The sequence below is a fragment of the Hemiscyllium ocellatum genome, chromosome 6 (genome assembly GCF_020745735.1).
Source record: "Hemiscyllium ocellatum isolate sHemOce1 chromosome 6, sHemOce1.pat.X.cur, whole genome shotgun sequence".
NCBI classification, from domain to species: Eukaryota; Metazoa; Chordata; class Chondrichthyes; order Orectolobiformes; family Hemiscylliidae; genus Hemiscyllium; species Hemiscyllium ocellatum.
Genome location: NC_083406.1, coordinates 50,469,167 through 50,489,854, shown reverse-complemented (window position 1 = coordinate 50,489,854; position 20,688 = coordinate 50,469,167). Strand labels below are relative to the sequence as shown.

Genomic DNA, 20,688 nt, shown 5'->3' with positions numbered 1-20,688 from the left:
TAAATTTGGACATTGGGAATTAGGGTAATCGTATTTAATGGATAATGACACCCCTACTGGACCACAGGGCAGTTGTCTCATTAAAGAGTGATGACTCCTGCTGTTTTCATCTAAGCTTCATAACGGTTCAGGTGGAAGCAGAGGATGAAAAGGAGACTCCTTCATGGTAACCTCAGCCAGAGCGGGAAGTGAACCCATAATGTTAGCAACAGTCCGCATTGCAAACCTGATTCCAACTGATGATTAACCTTCCTTTTTTTTAAAAACAATGTCTGTATGCATTTAAAGTTTAAACCTTAAACCTCAGATTGTCTATTAGACTAGCTATCTTCCCTTGTTCAAAATTTCTGTTTTGCATTTATGCCTTTTATATAAACATTAAATTGTATGCTTGTTTATTTTTAAAAAATTGATTTTAAAACATAAATGGCCTCTCTGTAACAATAACTCAAAAGTACCCAAATTTCTATTTCCGTTATGGCAGGGGATTAATTAATTGAGTTTCATTCTGATCATATCCAGGGAAATTCTAATTTGGCTAAAAATGAATTAATACAAAATACAGGAAAGACATATTCTCGACTTGATCTTTTTCTTCAGGTAGAAAATGATCAGGCATAGCAGTCTTAATTACATGGAGCTTGAGTTTTGACTCTCTTTACCTGAGATAGAAGGGGGTTTTTCAAGGGGGACATCCAATCTAGAATAGCTCTGTAGGTGGTTGAGGATTGTACTATACCACAATTGTGTGTTTCCGGGAGGGGGCGAACATTGGAGAAGGAGTTATGTTCTTTGTGGATTATTGCTAATTGCCATTCCCTTGTCAAGCATGCATGCAGTACTGTGTTGTAGCTTCAGCAGGTTTTCAACCCATTTATAGGGACACACTGTGCTGGTCTGCTGTCTTATCCTACACTAGTCATTGAACCAGGGCTAGGGGTTGATTAGAGTGAAGGATATGCCATATCATAAGACTGCATTTTGTATGGAATACAATTCAGCTACTCATTCACAACTCCTCATGTTTCAGGATTTCAGATATATCTTTGTATACCAGTTTCTAGTCCCTAGTGAACACTTAGAACAATGGTTGCTGCAATGTTTACATGAAGCAATACTGTATGCTAGTTAGCTCAGTCAGACAATTTAGATGAAATATTTTAAAAATATAAGTAGCTCTTCTATAACATGATGGTTGCATCCTTGTGCAACCCTGCATGAAAGATAAATTGCATTTTAGAAACAAAACTTAAAGTGCTGGCATTATAATCATGTTACAGCCAACCCTTTTGAAAAGTCTGCACTTTAGAAACAGTGTCCCCAATTCATCAATTGAGTTACAATAAATTTGCATTCGTGACACGTGCAAATTAGAACAATCAGTATAACCAGTTAAGTGGATGCAGAATATTAGCATAACAGGGAAATAACTGCTGAAAACAGGCAAGATTCCAAACAACTCATGAAAGCTGAAGTCAGGACAAATCAACAGTGATGATTAAAGACATTGTATGTTGCAGTTTAGTAACATAATCAAAGAATTTTATATGTTTTCTCATAAAATCATACAGTCATAGAGATATACAGCATGGAAACAGACTCTTCGGTCCAACCTGTCCATGCCAACCAGATATCCAAACCCAATCTAGTCCTACCTGCTAGCATTTACCCCATATCCCTCCAACCCTTCCTATTCATATACCCATCCAAATGCCTCTTAAATGTTGCAATTGCACCAGCCTCCACCACTTCTTCTAGCAGCTCATTCCATACACTTACCACCCTCTGCGTGAAAAAGTTGGCCCTTAGGTCTCTTTTATATCTTTCCCCTATCATCCTAAACCTATTCCCTCTAGTTCTGGACTCCCCCACCCCAAGGAAAAGACTTTGTCTATTTATCCTATCCATGCCCCTCATAATTTTGTAAACCTCTATAAGGTCACCCCTCAGCCTCCGACAATCCAGGGAAAACAGCCCCAGCCTGTTCAGTGTCCCCTGATAGCTCAAATCCTTCAACCCTGGCAATATCCTTGTAAATCTTTTCTGAACCGTTTCAAGTTCCACAACATCTTTCCGATAGGAAAGAGACCAGAATTGCACGCAATATTCCAACAGTGGCCTGACCAATGTCCTGTACAGCCACAACATCACCTCCCAACTCCTGTACTCAATACTCTGACCAATAAAGGAAAGCATACCAAATGCCTTCTTCACTATCCTGTCTACTTGCGGCTCCACTTTCAAGGAGCTATGAGCCTGCACTCCAAGGTCTCTTTGTTCAGCAACACTCCCTAGGACCTTACCATTAAGTGTATAAGTTTTGCTAAGATTTGCTTTCCCAAAATACAGCACCTCACATTTATCTGAATTAAACTCCATCTGCCACTTCTCAACCCATTAGTCCATCTGGTCAAGACTCTGTTGTAATCTGAGGTAACCCTCTTCGCTGTCCACTACACCTCCAATTTTGGTCATCAGCAAACTTACTAACTGTACCTCTGATGCTCACATTCAAATCATTTATGTAAATGACAAAAAGTAGAGGACCCAGCATATGTAAATGACAAAAAGGAAGGACCCAGAAGTATACTCCTGTTTCCTTTATACTTCCTTGTGGCTCTCCACTGGTCTCAGGCCTCCAGTCTGAAAAACAACCCTCCACTACCACTCTTTGTCTTTTACCTTTGAGCCAGTTCTGTATCCAAATGGCTAGTACTCCCTTTATTCCATGAGATCTAACCTTGCTAATCAGTCTCCCATGGGGAATCTTGTGGAACGCCTTACTGAAGTCCATATAGATCACATCTACTGCTCTGCCCTCATCAATCCTCTTTGTTACTTCTTCAAAACACTCAATCAAGTCTGTGAGACATGATTTTGCCATGCACAATCATGTTGACTATCCCTAATGAGTTCTTGCCTTTCCAAATACATGTACATCCTGTACCTCAGAATTCCCTCTGTCAACTTGCCCACCACTGAGGTCAGGCTCACCAGTCTATAGTTCCCTGGCTTGCCTTTACTGCCCTTCTTAAACAGTGGCATCATGTTTGCCAACCTCCAGTTTTCCAGCACTTCACCTGTGACTATCGATGATACAAATATCTCAGCAAGAGGCCCAGCAATCACTTCTCTAGCTTCCCACAGAGTTCTCAGGTACACCTGATCAGGTCCTGGGGATTTATCCGCCTTTAACCATTTCAAGACGTCCAGCACTTCCTCCTCTGTAATCTGGACATTTGCAAGATGTCACCATCTATTTCCCTACAGTCTATATCTTCCATATCCTTTTCCACAGTAAATACTGATGCAAAATATTCATTTAGTATCTCCCCCATTTTCTGTGGCTCCATACAAAGGCCGCCTTGCTGATCTTTGAGGGGCCCTATTCTCTACCCTTTTGTCCTTAACATATTTGTAAAAACCCTTTGGAGTCTCTTTAATTCTATTTGCCAAAGCTACCTCATGTCTCTTTTTGCCCTCCTGATTTCCCTCTTAAGTATACTCCTCCTTCCTTTATACTCTTCTAAGGATTCACTCGGTCTATCCTGTCTATACCTGACATATGCTTCCTTCTTTTTCTTAACCAAACCCTCAATTTCTTTAGTCATCCAGCATTTCCTATACCTACCAGCCTTCCCTTTCACCTTGACAGGAATATACTTTCTCTAGATTCTTGTTATCTCATTTCTGAAGGCTTCCCATTTTCCAGCTTTTAACTGCGAACATCTGCCTCCAATCAGCTTTTGAAAGTACTTGCCTAATACCATTAAAATTGGCCTTTCTCCAATTTAAAACTTCATCTTTTAGATCTGGTCTATCCTTTTCCATCACTATTTTAAATCTAATAGAATTATGGTCGCTGGCCCCAAAGTGCTCCCCCACTGACACCCCTGCCTTATTTCCCAAGAGTAGGTCAAACTTTGTACCTCCTCTAGTAGGTACATCCACATACTGAATCAGAAAATTGTCTTGTACGCACTTAAGAAATTCCTCTCCATCTAAACCTTTAACGCTATGGCAGTCCCAGTCCATGTTTGGAAAGTTAAAATCCCATTCCATAACTACGCTATTATTCTTACAGATAGCTGAGATCTCCTTATAAGTTTGTTTCTCAATTTTCCTCTTATTATTAGGGGGTCTATAATACAATCCCAATAAGGTGATCATCCCTTTCTTATTTCTCAGTTCCACCCAAATAACTTCCCTGGATGTATTCCTCCCTCAGCACAGCTATAATGCTATCCCTTATCAAAAATGCCACTCCCCCTCCTCTTTTGCCTCCCTTTCTATCCTTCCTGTAGCATTTGTATCCTGGAACATTAAGCTACCAGTCCTGCCCATCCCTGAGCCATGTTTCTGTAATTGCTATGATATCCCAGTCCCATGTTCCTAACCATGCCCTGAGTTCATCTGCCTTCCCTGTTCGGCCCCTTGCATTGAAATAAATGCAGTTTAATTTATTTGTCCTAATTTGTCCCTGCCTGCCCTGACTGTTTGACTCACTTCTGTTCTCAGCTGTACCCATCTCAGATTGATTTATTTCCTCACTATCTCCCTGGGTCCCCCCCCCCCCCCCCCCCCCCCACCTTACTAGTTTAAATCCTCCTGAGCAGTTCGAACAAATTTCCCTGCCAGTATATTAGTCCCCTTCCAATTTAGGTGCAATCCATCCTTCTTGTACAGGTCACTTCTACCCCAAAAAAGATTCCAATGATCCAAAAATGTGAATCCTTTTCCCATACACCAGCTCCTCAGCCATGCATTCATCTGCTATATCCTCCTATTCCTGCCCTCACTAGCTTGAAGCACTGGGAATAATCCAGAATAACCCTCTTTTTTAAATTTCTGCCTAACTCTCTGTAATCTCCATTCAGAATCTCAACCTTTTCCCTTCCTACATCGTTGATTCCGATGTGGACAATGACCTCTTGCTGGCCCCTCTCCCCCATGAGAACAGTCTGCACCCTCTCTGAGACATCCTTGATCCTGGCACCAGGGAAACAACACACCATTCTGCTTTTTCTTTGCTGGCCACAGAAATGTCTGTCTGTACCTCAGACTACAGAATCCCCTAACACAATTGATCTCTTGGAATCCGACATACTCCTCATTGCATTAGAGCCAGTCTCAATCCCAGAAACTTGGCTGTTCATGCTACATGAATATCATCATAATGCAGATATAATTAAGAACACCTACCTAATATTTTGTATTGTAAACTGAAAAGAGATAATTTTGCCAATCATACCGTGACACTCAGAAGTAAATATATAAAGACAAACTCAGATCAGATCCCACATTCATCTAACAAGTTATTAAAAGAATGAAATTCAAGGAGAGGTTTCAATTTTAGAACACTTTGTTTGGACACTCCGTGACACCTCAATTAAGTCAGCTGCATATGAATACTCCTATTGCAATATAAACTAAGAAATTGTGGGAGGGCAAATTACTTCAGTATTAGGCAAGAGTTAGTGAGTGTTAATTGGGAGGATTATGGAAAAGCATTGTGGAAGACCTCACACATCCCTCACTGAAACTCTTCTCCCTCCTACCATCTGGCAGAAGGTACCAGAGCACTCAGTCTCTCATGGCCAGAATGTGCAACAGTTTCTTCCCCCATGCCATCAAGCTCCTTAATTCTATATGATCAGGAACTTTTTGCATGACCTTGAATTGCTGCTGGAACAATGTTTTATTAATTATCATTTTTTTATTACACTGTAATTTGCACAACACTGTGCCAATTGTCTTGACATGTCAGGAATTAATGTTCTGTCTTGTATGTTTTGCTCTTCTTATGAACTTTATGTCATCCTGCATATGATCATGTAGTTTGTGCTGTCCATGTAGCACCTTGGCACTGGAGGAAGGCTGTGTCACTTTTACTGTATCAATTGTATATGTTAGAAATGACAAATAAAGCTTCTCTTGGCTCTTGAGGAGCTGTAATTGGGCAAATCCATATTTGACATGAGCAAGTTGTTTGAAGACCTACTCAGGAGAATTCAGAATTGGCATGTTCCAGAAAGGAGAAAGGACAAGGATGACAAGGTAAGAGGACCTTGGATAATGAGGGAAGTTGTGAATTTCATCAAAAAAAAGCAAAAAAGAAGCATACGTAAGGTTTAGGAAGCTAAAATTGGACAGGGCCTATGATGAATATAAAGAAAGCAGGAAAGAACACAAGCATGGAACTAGAAGAGCAAGGAAGGGCCATGAAATGACCTTGGCAAGTCAGGTTAAAGAGAATCCCAAGGTATTATATACATGTATTAAAAGAAAGTAGGACTAGTCAAGGATACAGGAGGGTACTTGTGCTTGGAGGCAGAGGATGTGGGTGAGAACCTAAATGAGTATTTTGTGTTGGTATTCATCCAGAAGAAGGTTATTGAGGATAGTGAGAAATGTGTGGAGCATGCTAATATGGTAGGGCATTTTGAGATCAAGAAAGAAGTGGTGATGGGTCTCTTGAAGACCATTAAGGTGAAAATTCACCAGACTCAATGATATCTACCCCAGGTTGAGACAGGCAAGAAAGGAGATTGCTGGGACCTTGACCAAGATTTTTGTATCCTTGCTAGTTCCTGGAGAGGCCCCAGTGGACTGACGAGTAGCTAATGTTGTTTCTCTCTTCATGAAGAGAAATGGGGATAATCTAGGAAATTATGGACAGTTGAGTGTCACATCATGGTTGGGAAGCTATTGGAGAAAATTCTTAGGGACAGAATTTACACTCATTCGGAAAAGCATGGCCTAATGAAGGTTGTCAAAGGAAACAGCGGGATATCAATCATTTACAGATATGGGTGGAGAAATGGCAGATGGACTTTACTCTGGGTAAGTGTGATGCACTGCATTTTGGGAGATCAAATGTTAAAAGAAAAATATGCAGTTAATGGCAGGACCCTGAACAGCACTGATGTATAGAGGGATCTTGGAGTTCAAGTCCATAGTTCCCTGAGAGTCCATACTTTCCACATAAGTAGACAGAGTAGTAAAGAAGCCGTATGGCATGCTTGCCTTGATTGGTTGGGGAACTGAGTACAAAAGTCAAGAATTATATTACAGCTTTATAAGACTTTGGTTAGGTTGTACTTGAGTATTGCATTCAATTCTGGTCACCACATTACAGGAAGGGTGGAGGCTTTAGGGAGGGTGCAGATGAGAAAATGTTTGCCAGGATGCTACCTGGATTAGAGGGAGTGAGCAATATGGAGAGGCTAAAAAAACTCAGGCTGTTTTCTCGGGTGCAGCGGAGGCTGAGGGGACACTTGATAGAAGGGCTTCATTCCTGATGAAGGGCTTTTGCCCAAAACATTGATTTTCCTGCGCCTCGGATGCTACCTGACCTGCTGTGCTTTTCCAGCACCACTCTAATCTTGACTCTAATTTCCAGCATCTGCAGTACCCGCTTTTGCACGACACTTGATAGAAATTTATAAAATTATGAGATGCATAGATACGTTGATGGTCAGAATCTTTTTCCGAGAGGTAAAATGTTTAATACTGGGGGGGCATTCATTTAAGGTGAGAGGGGAAATTTTAAAGGAGTGTGAAGTGCAAGTATTTTACACAGGGTGATGGGAGCCTAGAATGCGCTATCAGGGGTAGTGCTGGAGGTAGACAGAATATGGGAATTTAAGAGACTTTTAGATAAGTACATGAATATGCAAGGAATGGAGGGATATGGAACAAGGGCAGGCAGAAAGAATTAGCTTAATTTGGCAGTATGTTCAACACATCATATGCTAAAGGGTCTGTTCCTGTGCTATATAGCTCTATGTTCTCTGAGAGGGGAAAGTTTTTTTCTTAAACAGAGTAGTAGGAGTCTGGAGCACACTGCCTGGCATCATGTTTGACATAACATTGTGGGTCGAAAGACCCACTCCTGTGCTGTACTGTTCTATGGAAGTTCAATATTACTGTTTTGCTCTTGCACGCCATGTACCTATTAACAAGCCAAGAATATCTTACACTCCACTTACTGCTCTCTCTATTTGTCCAGCCACTATTAGTGATTTGCGCAAATTCCCAGGTCCTACTGCTTCTGCACTACCTTTAGAATTGTAGCCCTATTTTATATTATCTTTCAATGTTCTTCTGATTAAAATGTACCACTTCATGTTTCTCTGCTTTGAAATGATCTCTACCAATCTGTCCACTCCACCAAATTATCCGTTCTTTATGGTGTACTGCCCGGTCTTTAAAAATTACAATTCTTCCAGGTTTTATGTCATCTGCGAACTTTGATATTGCCTCTAGCACGTCAAGATCTGGTCACTAATGTATATCAGGAAAAGCAAGGATCCCAAAATCTTCCTCCAGCCCAAAAAATATCCATTAACCTATTACTTTCTGTTTGCCATCGTTCAGCCAGTTTTGTATCCATGTTGCTACTGATCCTTTGCCGTGACATATAAAAACTTTCCTCAAAGATTTATAATGTGGAACTGCAAGAAATGCCTTCTGAAAGTTTGTGTACACCACAATACTGAGCCTGTTACCTATTCAAAAAACTCCAAGTTAGTTAAATGTTATTTCACCTTTTGAAATCCATTGTGACTCTTCAATCCACCTTCTCCCATATAACAACTAATTCTAGTGCAAATAATTATCTCTAGAAGCTTCTCGACCCCTGAAGTTAAATTGACTTCTCTATCATTGTTGGGCTTGTCCTTAAAAGCTTTCTAGCACCAACTCAGTCTAGAGAAGACTGAGAGGTTTTAATCAATGTCCCTGCAATTTCCACTCTCACTTCCTTCTAACTATGAACAGCATAGTGACTCAGTGGTTAGCACTGTTGTCTCACAGCCCCAGGAAATTGGGTTCGATTCCAGCCTTGGGTGACTGTCTGTGTGGAGTTTGCACATTATCCCCTTATCTGTGTGGATTTCCTCAGGGTGCTCCAGTTTCCAAAAATGTGCAGATCAGATGAATTGGCCAAGCTAAATTGTCCATGGTGTTAGGTGCATTAGTCAGGGGTAAATATAGGGTAGGGGAATGGGTCTGGGTGGGTTACTCTTCAGAGGGTCAGTGTGCACTTGTTGGGCCAAAGGATCTGATATCATCTAATCTAACTCTAGAATCCCTCTCATCTGGTCCCAGTGTCTTATCAACTTTAAGTAACACCCTATTCAACCCTTCTAACGATAAAGTTGTCTCCTCTGTCATCATGGCCTGGGTAGCATCTCTGTTATTGATAAACATTGATACAACAAAATCAAAGCTGAGAACCAACTATTCAGGGTTATGTAACTTCTTAAATGTTTGACAGAAAGCAAAGAATTCTGGATAGTTTTGTTAATATAAGATGGAATAGCAAGAATTGACCTTAGACTGAAAGATGTAAAATCCATATGGCACAAGAAAGAAATCATAAGGGAAAGATGTCACTGGTAAGTCAATTGAACCCTCACAATAGCAATTCAGTGGACAGAGAATAAATCAGGAGTTGATGAAAACGTTTATTAAAGTGAAACAGTAGGATATAGAACAGTTGGAAAGTTGAACCAGAGAAATGGCAGATGAAGTTTACTTTGGACCAGTGAGGCACTGCATTTTGGGAGGTCGAATGGGGAAGATGAAACTATACAGCAAATGGCAGGACCCTTAGGAGCATTGATATATAGAAGGATCTTGGGGTCCAAGTCCATAACTACTGTGAGTGGCAACACCAGTGAATCAAGGTGGTAAAGTTGATGTATGGTATGCTTGCCTTCATTGGGCAGGGCATTGAGTAGAACAGTTGACCAGTCACATTGCAGATGCATGAGACTTAATTAGGTCATATTTTGTGTATTGCCATTACATTATAGGAAGGATGTGGAGGCCTTGAAGAGAGTATGAAAGAGGTTGACCAGAATGTTAGCTGGATTAGAGTGTATTAGCTACAAGGAGAGTTTGGACAAACTTCAATTGTTTTCAGTACAGTGTCAGGGGCTGAGGGGAGATTTGATGGAAGTATAAAAAATTATGAGAGGCATGAATAGGGTGGATAGTTAAAATCTTTTTCCCAGGGTAGAAATGTCAAATACTAGGGGGATAGGTTTAAGGCAAGAGGGGGAAAGTTTAAAGAAGATGTGTGAGGAAAGATTTCTTTTTACAAAGGGTGGTAACTGCTTGGAATGTGCTGAAAAATGTGTTGCTGGAAAAGTGCAGCAGGTCAGGCAGCATCCAAGGAGCAGGAGAATCGATATTTCGGGCATTAGCTTATGCCCGAAACGTCGATTCTCCTGCTCCTTGGATGCTGCCTGACCTGCTGCGCTTTTCCAGCAACACATTTTTCAGCTCTGATCTCCAGCATCTGCAGTCCTCACTTTTTTCCCGCTTGGAATGTGCTACCAGGGGAAGTATTAGAAGTAGATCCATTAGCAAAATTTAAGAGATATTTAGACATACACATGAACAGACAGGGAATAAAGAGATACAGACCATGTGTAGGCAGATTGAGTTAGTTTAGAATGGCATCATGGTGGACACAAATGTGGTGAGCCAAAGGGCCTGTTCCTGTGCTTTACTGTTCTATCGTTTCTTACCTCTGCTTTACTGTTCTATGATGTGGATATGTTAGAAAAGGCAATAAACTAATCACAGGTGACTTTAATCTTCAAGTAGACTGGGACAGTCAGAATAGCAGAGGTAGCCATGAGGAAGAATTCATAGGGTGTATTCTGGATAGTTTTCTAGCACAAAATATTGTATATCCAACCAGCGATCAAGCTTATTAGATCTGATAGCATGTTGTGAGGTAGGTTTAATAAATAATATCAGACTAAAAGATCCCCTAGAAAATAGTGACCATTTCATGGCAGAATTTAGCATTCAGTTTGAGAGGGAGGAAGCAGCTGTGCTAAGCTTAGATAAAGGTAGAAAGCAATGAGGCAGAGCTGGCTGGCGTGAACTGGGAAAGGAGTTTAGCAGCAATGATAGTTGAGGAACAATGGCAGGGTTAATGGCTCACATAAAGTTATGTCCCAGTAATTATGAAGGGGATAGTTCAACCAACAACAAACTGAATTAAATAAAAACATATTTTGCCAAAGATTAGTGGCAAGCCAGATGATTCACAAAATTTTAATAAGCAACAAAGGAAGACCAAAAAACATTAAAAGAGGGAAATAATAAAGTTTAAGGGTAAACATAATATTAAGATAGACAGCAAGAACTTCTTTACATATATTATTAAAGTATAAAAGAAAGTGATGTTACACTTCTACAAATGAGTTGTCAGGCCACATTTAGAGTCATAGAGATGTACAGCATGGAAAGAGACCCTTCAGTCCAACCTGTCCATGCCAACCAGATATCCCAACCCAATCTGGTCCCACCTGCCAGCATCCAACCCATATCCCTCCAAACCCTTTCTATTCATATATCCATCCAAATGCCTCTTAAATGTTGCAATTGTACCAGCCCCCACCACATCCTCTGCAGCTCATTCCACACATGTAGCTCCCTCTGGTGAAAAAGTTGCCCCTTAGATCTCTTTTATATCTTTCCCCTGTCACCCTAAACCTATGCCCTCTAGTTCAGGACTCCCCCAACCCCAGGAAAAAGACTTTGTCTATTTATCCTATCCATGCCCCTCATAATTTTGTAAACCTCTATAAGGTCACCCCTCAGCCTCCGACGCTCCAGGGAAAACAGCGCAGCCTGTTCAGCCTCTCCCAATAGCTCAAATCCTCCAATCCTGGCAACATCCTTGTAAATCTTTTCTGAACCCTTTCAAGTTTCACAACATCTTTCCGATAGGAAGGAGACCAGAACTGCAAGCAATATTCCAACAGTGGCCTAACCAATGTCCTGTACAGCCGCAACATGACCTCCCAACTCCTGTACTCAATACTCTGACCAATAAAGGAAAGCATACCAAATGCCTTCTTCACTATCCTATCTACCTGCAACTCCATTTTCAAAGAGCTATGAGCCTGCACTCCAAGGTCTCTTTGTTCAGCAACACTCCCAGGGACCTTACCATTAAGTGTATAAGTTCTGCTAAGATTTGCTTTCCCAAAATGCAGCACCTTATATTTATATGAATTAAACTCCATCTGCCACTTGTCAGCTCTTTGGCCCATCTGGTCCAGATCCTGTTGTAGTATTGCGTTGACTTTTGGGAACATTATTTAAGGAAGGATATTAAGGCCCTGGAGAAAGTGCAAAGGAGATTTCCAAGAATGATACCAGGAATTAGGGATTTTACATATGAGGAAAGATTAGAGATATTGGGCGTAATCTTTTCTGCTCCAAGGTGACCTTATTAAGGCGTTCAAAATTGTGAACAATTTTGATTGTGAACAATTTTGACAGGTTAAAAAAGCATATTTTGTTTCCACTCCTTGGTATGTCAGTAACAAGAGGTCACAATTTCAAGACTGTTAGCCAGCGAGCTAGTAATGTGCTGAGGAGAAACTTCTTTACGCAGAGTTGTTAGAATTTGGAATGAACTGACTGGGATAGTTTTGGAGGTGGAACCCATCAGAGGTTTTTAAAAAAAGAGCTGGCTGTTTACTTTAAAGTGATGAATTTAAGGGCTGTGGAGATTGGGCTGCAGAATGGGACTAGCTGGGAAAGCTCTTTTGGGAGCCAGTACAGACATGATAGGTCAAATGGCCTCCTTCTGTACTGCAGAATTCTATGATTTAAAAAAAAATTAAAGAGAGGAAGTCAAGAGCGAATACAGGCTCTTTAGAGAATGAGACTGAGGAAATAATAATGGGGAACTAGGAAATGGTAGAGGAGTTGAATTAGTTGTCACAGTAAAAAGCACTAAAAGCATTATATAATGACTTAATATTCAAGAGAGAAAAGGAGCAGGGGAAATAAATACAACAATTACCATGAGAAAAATATTTAGGAAACTAAAGGGACTAAGGATCATTAAGTCTACTGGGCTTTATGGAATGCATCCAGGATATTAAAGGAAGACGATGCTGGGTATGGAAGGTTTGAGTTATAAAAGAAAGATTGGGACATTTTTCATTAGAGCGGAGAAGATTGAGTGGTGATCTTATAGAAGTTTATAAAATCATGAGGGGTACAGATCCTTAGATCTGAAAAAAGTCCCAGAGGTTTGGAAAACTGTCAATATAACACCCTTAATTAAAAAGGGAAGGACAGAACAAAAAGCAATAACACATCCTTTAGTCTAATGCCTGTACCTAGGAAAATGTTAGAGACTATTATAAAGAATGTAATAGCAGAACATGTTGAAGTACATAATATGATCCAGCTGAATCAAAAGTAAAGCACACCTGACAAATTTACTAGAATTCTTTGAGGAAGTAACAAGATATGGGGAAAATCAATATATGAGTGGATGCAATATATTTGGATTTTCAAAAAGGGTTTGTGGAGATAACATACTTAGTCTACCTGATAATGACGTGAGCCTATGATGTTGTTTGTAGTTTTATTAGCATGGATAGGGGATCGGCTAATGAATAGAAGACAGAAAGATGGGATAAGGTGGGGAGGAGGGACTTTCAATGTGGCAACGCCTGAGTCAAACTTTCAAAAAATTGATTGTAATTGACTGTTTACAGTTAAAAGGTGACTGACAAGTGGGAACCTTTCAAGGGTATGATAACAAGAGTTCAGAGGCATTATGTTCTTGTTAGAGTGAAAGGTAAGGCTGATAAGACTGAGGAACAATGGATGAATAAAGGTATTGAGGTTCTCCTCAAAAATAAAAGAGAATCTTATTTTAGATATCTTGGTTCAATTGAATCTTCTTATAATATAAAGAGTGTAGAGGTATTCTTAAGAAATAAATCAGGAAGGCAAAAAAAGGGGATATGACATAGCACAGGCAGGTAAGGATAAGGATAATCCAAAGAGATTATTCAAATACATGAAGGGTAACTAGAGACAGAGTAGAGCCTCTTAAAGATCAAGGAGGTCGTCTTTGTATTGAATATTTTGCATCAGGTTTTACAGTGGAGAAAGAAATGGAGGCTACAAAGCTCAAAAATCTTATGGGCCAATGGGCTGAAAAATGGCAGATGGAATTCAATCGGGATAAATATGAAGTGTTGCATTTTGGTTCAATGAACAAGGGTAGGGTTTATACAATTGAGGTACAGCCCTGGATAGTGTTGAAGAACTGAGAGAACTAGGGGTTCATGTATATAATTCTTTAAAGTTTGTGTCACATATAGAGCGGGTGGTTAAAAAGATGTTTACATGCTTCCCTCATTGCTCAGACCTTTAGTAGAGAAGTTGGGAAGTCATGTTGAGGTTTTACAGAACATTGGTGAGGTCTCTTTACGAATACTGTGTCCAATTTTTGTCGTCTAGTTATAAGAAGGATATTATTGAGCTGGAGAGTGGTCAGAAGAGATTTACTAGAATGCTGCCAGGTATGGAAAGTTTGAGTTACAAAGAAAGGTTAGATAGGCTGGGACTTCTTTCACTGGAGCATAGGAGGTTGAAAGGTGACTTAATATAAGTTTATAAAATCATGAGGGTTATAGATAGAGTTAATGGGAGGCATTTTCCCTGAGAATGGGGGATATCAAGATGAGGGGGCGCATTCTTACAATGTGAGGACAGAGATTTAAAAAAAGACATAAGAGGCTTTTTTTACACAGAGGGTGGTTTGTGTATGGAATGAACTCGGAATCATAGAATCCCCACAGTGTGAAAGCAGGCCATTTGGCTCATCGAGTCTACACCGACTCTGAAGATGCAGACCCATCCCTACCCTATTTCCCATGGCTTCCTGAGGAAGCGGCGGATGTGATACAATTACATTTCAACAACATCTGGATAGGTACATGAATAGGAAAGATTTCGAGAGGTATGGGCCAAGAGCAGGCAGTAACTACCTAGTGTAGTTTCTATTTCTGTGCTGTATCACTGTATGTCACTAGTGGTGCCCTGGGATTAATGCTGGGACCACCATTCTTTACAATATACATGAATGACTTGGATGAGGAAAGTGAAAGTGCCACATCAAAATTGCAAAATGACACAAAAATAGATGGGAAGACAAGTGATGAAGACGACACAAAGATTCCGCAGAGACAATATAGTCAAGTTAAGTAAGTGGACAAAACCTTGGCCGATAGAATAGAATGTGGTAAAATGAGGCAGGAATAATAGCAGAGCTGAATGTTATTTAAATGGAAAGGGATTAACAGAGGGACTTGAGAGTCTTTGTGCATACAAGATACAAGTTACAAGATACAAGATCAGTAGGTACTGGGGAACAGCTACTAAATCACCCTCAATCTCATGCCTCCATATTTTGTGCAAGACCTTAATGTGGGGAACCTTACCAAATGCCTCACTGAAATTCATATACACCACATCAACTGCTTTACTCTCATCCACCTGTTTGGTCACCATCTCAAAGAACTCAATAAGCTTTGTGAGGCATGACCTACCCTTCACAAAACCGTGTTGACTATCCCCAATCAACTTATTCCTCTTGAGATGATTATAAATGCTACTTCTTTAAACCTTTTTCCAACATTTTACCCACAACCAAACTAAGTCTCACCAGAGTTGTGTCTACTCCCTTTCTTGAACAAGGAAGCAACATTTGCTATCCTGCAGTCTTCTGGCACTATTCCTGTAGATAATGATGACATAAAGATTAAAGTCAAAGGCTCAACATTCTCCTTCCTGGCTTCCCAGAGAATCCTAGGATAAGTCCCATCTGGTCCAGGGGATTTATCTATTTTTACAGAATTGTTAACACCTCCTCCTTGTGAACCTCAATCCCATCTTATCTAGTAGCCTGTATCTCTGTAAGCACCTCAACAACATTATCTTTTTCAACTGTGAATACTGACAAAAAATATTCATTTAGCGTTTCCCCCCATCTCCTCAGTCTCCATGCACAACTTTCCACTACTATCCTTGAATGGCCCTAATCTTACTTCAGTTATTCTTTTATTCTTGATATTCCTATAGGAAGCTTTAGGGTTTTTCTTGATCAAATCCACCAATGACTTTCCTGGCTAACTTGTAACTCTCAAGCACCCTAAATGAGCCTTCGCATCTCACCCTAACATAAGCCTTCTTCTTCCTCTTGACAAGAGAGTCAACTTCTTTAGTAAACCACGGCTCCAGCCCTTGACAACTTCCTCCCTGCCTGACAGATACAGACTTATCAAGGAAATGCAGTAGCTGTTCCTTGAATAAGCTCCACATTTCAGTTTCCTTCCCTATCCTCGCCATCCTAAATCTTGCCTAATCGCATCATAATTGCCTTTTCCCCAGCTATAACTCTTGCCCTGCAGTATATACCTATCCCTTTCTATAACACAACCGAATTGTGGTCACTATCACCAAAGTGCTCACCTACCTCCAATTCTAAACCCTGGCTGGGTTCATTACCCAGTACCAAAACCAATGTGGCCTCGCCCCTTGTTGGCCTGTCTACATACTGTGTCAGGAAACCCTCCTGCACACTTTGGACCAAAAACTGACCCATCTAAATTACTTGAACTACAGTATTTCCAGTCAATATTTGGAAAGTTAAAGGCCCCCATAACAACTACCCTATTGCCAGCCTATCCAGAACCCTATCCAGAATCATCCTTTCCTCTACATCTCTGGAACTATTCGGAGCCCAATAGAAAACTTCCAACAGGATGACCTATACTTTCCTGGTTCTAACCTCAGCTGACTATTCCTCAAGCATCCTTTCCACAACTGTAATATTGTCCTTGACTAAAAATGCTGTCACCCGCCCCAAACTTCCCTTACCATCTTCTGTGTTCTTACTAAAACATCTAAATCTTGGAACCTGCAACAACCATTACTGTCCCTGCTCTACCCATGTCTCTGAAATGGCCATAACTTCGAAATCCCAGTTACCAATCCATGCTGCAAGTTCAAGGAGGACATGTGAACATCTTTTCCACATTCACTCTGTACAGTCCCCTTTACGTTTCAATCAGATAACCCCTTATCTTTCTAAACTTTATCAAGTACAGAGCTACAGTCTTCAACCAATCCACAAATGACAAGCCCTTCAGCCCCATTCACTTGTAATTCTCCTCTGGACCCCATCCAATGCTAGCACATTCTTCCTTAAATAATAGGCCCAAAACTGCTCACAATATTCCAAATGTGGTCTGATCAGAGCCTTATCCAGCCTCAGCTGTACATCTGTGGTCTTGTATTACAGAATCCTTGAAACTAGGAGAAAGTGAAGACTGCAGATGCTGGAGATCAGAGCTTAAAAATGTGTTGCTGGAGAAGCGCAGCAGGTCAGGCAGCATCAAAGGAACAGGAGAATCGATGTTTCAGGCATAAGCCCTTCTTCAGGAATTCCTGAACACATTTTTAAGCTCAGAACCCTTGAAACAAATGTCAACAATTCATTTGCCTTCCTTACATCCAGCCAAACTTGCACGTAACTCTTAAGAGAATCCTGCAGTAGGACATCCAAGTCGCTTTGTGCTTGACTTTCAAAGCCTTTCTCCATTTAGAAAATACTCTAATGCCTCTATTCTTCCTACCAAAAGGCACAACCTTCCCACATTGTATTCCATCTGCCACACCTCCCCATTTCCTCAACACTACCTGTCCCTCCTTTGTGTCATCTACAAACCTAGCAACAATGCCTTCAGCTCCTGCATCCGGATCATGACATGCATGACATGAACAGTTAAGGTCCCAACATTGACTCCCAGCACAATTCTACTAGTCACTGACTGCCATCCTGGAAAAGACCCCTTTATCATCATTCTTGTTCTTCAGTCAGTCAGCCAATCGTCTATTCATGCAAGTGGCTTGCCCCTAAAACCATAGGCTCTTGCCTCATTTAGCAGCTTCCTGTGTAGCATCTTGTCAAAAACCTTCTGGAAATCCAAACAGATGATGTACACTGGCTTGCCTTTGTCTAAACTTGTCATCAGCTCGTCAAAACATTTTAACAGGGTCTGTCAAGCATGACCATCCCTTGCTGAAGCTGTGCTACCACTGCCATATTTACCATGCATTTTCAAGTATTCTACAATCTCAAAATAATTGAATCATACAACATGGAAACACAACTGTCAGTCCAACCAGTTCATGCCAACCATAATCCAAAATTAAACTAGTCTCACCTGGAGTCTAAAATCTTACCAACAGCTGAGGTCAGGCTAACTAGATTCCCATCTTCGGCCTTCCTCCCTTCTTAAACATGGGTATTACATGAGCTTGCAGGACTTAGATATTATTGGTTGGGCCAGCATTTATTGTCTGTCCCTAGTTACATTGAGGCGGTGGTGGTGAGCTGCCTTCTTGAACCATATCACATAGGTAGACCCTCAACACCACAAAGGTGTATCCAGGACTTTGACCCAGAGATACTAAAGTAACAGCAATATATTTCTGAGGCAGGTTGGTGAGTGGCTTGGAGTGGAGTTTGCAGGGAATGTGGCTCCCAAGTATCTGCTGCCTTTGTCCTTCTAGATAGCAATGGTCATGAGTTTGGAAGGTCTTGCAGATAATTCACTGCTATCACCTGTGGATTTGGTGCCAATCATGTTGACTGCTGTGATTTGAATGGTGTCAAACTTCTGGAGCATTTTTGGAACTGGACCATGATCAGTTCAATTTCTGTCAAAAGTGAAGTCCCAAAATGTTGATAGTGGAGCATTCATTGATAATAATGCCAAGGGGCAAGGGTTAGATAGTCTGTACTGGAGGCAGTCATTCTCTGGTATTTGTGCAGCATGATGTTACAGGACTCTTCTCAGCTCAAGCTTGGATACTGTCCACTTTTTGCTCCATTTGGGCGGCACGGTGGCACAGTGGGCGGCACGGTGGCATTGTGGGCGGCACGGTGGCACAGTGGTTAGCACTGCTGCCTCACAGCGCCTGTAGACCCGGGTTCAATTCCCGACTCAGGCGACTGACTGTGTGGAGTTTGCACGTTCTCCCCGTGTCTGCGTGGGTTTCCTCCGGGTGCTCCGGTTTCCTCCCACAGTCCAAAGATGTGCGGGTCAGGTGAATTGGCCAAGCTAAATTGCCCGTAGTGTTAGGTAAGGGGTAAATGTAGGGGTATGGGTGGGTTGCGCTTCGGCGGGTCGATGTGGACTTGTTGGGCCGAAGGGCCTGTTTCCACGCTGTAAGTCTAATCATTTTGTACATGGTCTTTTTCAGTGTCTGAAGAATTGTGAATGGTGCTGAATATTGTGTAATCATTGGCGAATGTCCCCACTTATGACGTTATGATGGTTTAGAGTCATTGCATGATCACAGTTCATTGATGAAGCAGCTAAAGATGGTTGGTCCTAGGATACAACCCTGAGAAACTCCTGTATCCATGACCTGGGACTGAGATGAACCACCTCCACCAACTACAGGTGTGCCAGGTGTGACTCCAACAGCAGAGACTATACTCCCGATAACCACTGATTCCAGTTTTGCTGGAGCTCCTTTACACTATACTTATTTAAATGTCAAAGATATCATGGTCAACTCACAGGATATATGCAGAAAGGTTGTTTCCTCTATGAGGGAGAGTCTAGGACCAGATGGTATCATCTCAAAATTAGTGGGTATCCATTTAAGACAGAGGTGAAGTGATACTTCTTCTCTCAGAGGGAAGTGAATCTGTAGAATTATTTACCACAGAGGGCCATTAAGTATATTCAAGGCTGAGACAAACAGGTTTTTAAATCAGTAAGGGAATTAAGCATCATGGGGAAAAGGCAGAAATGTTGAGTTAAGGATTATCAGTTCAATCACAATCTCATTGAATGGCCTTGCTGGCTCAATGGGCTGAAAGATCTACTTCTGCTCCTACATTTTATGGTTTCTTGTTAAAATATTTGTTACATGTAGTCATCTTGCAACTGTAATTATAAAATAGTTACATTAGAAAAGAAACCTCTGTGAAACTGTTTTACCTTATGAAGCCACAATGGGATTCTTTCTGCATCATGCTTTGGTAAAGGTCGATGCAATGAAGCCCAGCAGTAGGAATCTACATAAGCTGCTTGTCGCCAAGAGAAAGAACTTGGGGAGAAACAACTAATTTGGGCACCTGTTTCAAAAGAACAGAAAAGATTATTTAAATGTGCTGAAAATTCTAACTAAAATAAGTGGTTTGAAACAGAAAACAGCAATACTAAATGGGTAGCTGTAAGAAATAAGAAATATAATTAGAATAAACTTATCTTTAGTATTCAGCTTGGAACAGGTTGTTACTATACATGTTATCTCTCAAGAAACAATCCCGTGGAGTAAATATTCTTCATGTAATAAGCTTGGAAATGTGCTTCTGCTATAGCAGAAAAGCAACTGGATACATAGTTTGAACCATTAACTGTAGATATATTTCAAAGCTATGATCGGATTTTCAATTCATCTTATTTAATTAATTGCCCACTGTAGTCTGGGAGAGTTTGTTGGTAAGTGGAATGGGAATTACTTGAGTCATCTCATAATACAAGCTTTTAAAGAATTGTAATAATTAAGGTTGATAATGGCTATCCAGTCCATTAACATAACTTAGAAAAAAATCCTGATATTCACAACTTATGAAGGCAAGTAGGAACAATGAAAACCTTGGTAGAAAGAAAGCTTGAAGGTCAATGATGAAATATCGCAGGAGTTTAGAAACTTGCTGTGGAGAACAGGACAAAGAGAGAGAATAAAAGCAGTCCTGAAAGTTATGCTAATACAGAAAGAGTAGTAATGTCTTCTTCTTCCATATACCAATATCCTGGC

At 40.8% G+C, this 20,688-nt stretch overlaps 1 protein-coding gene across 3 annotated transcripts in view; it reads right to left on the bottom strand.

The window, feature by feature from the left end:
• Positions 1-20,688, bottom strand: part of panx1a (pannexin 1a) — an 88,886-nt gene that overhangs the window by 28,570 nt on the left and 39,628 nt on the right. For all 3 annotated transcript variants that reach the window (XM_060826555.1, XM_060826556.1, XM_060826557.1), the window contains exon 2: positions 19,866-20,002. In XM_060826555.1, the coding sequence (XP_060682538.1) occupies positions 19,866-20,002 (137 nt within the window). The remainder of the gene's footprint in view (positions 1-19,865; positions 20,003-20,688) is intronic.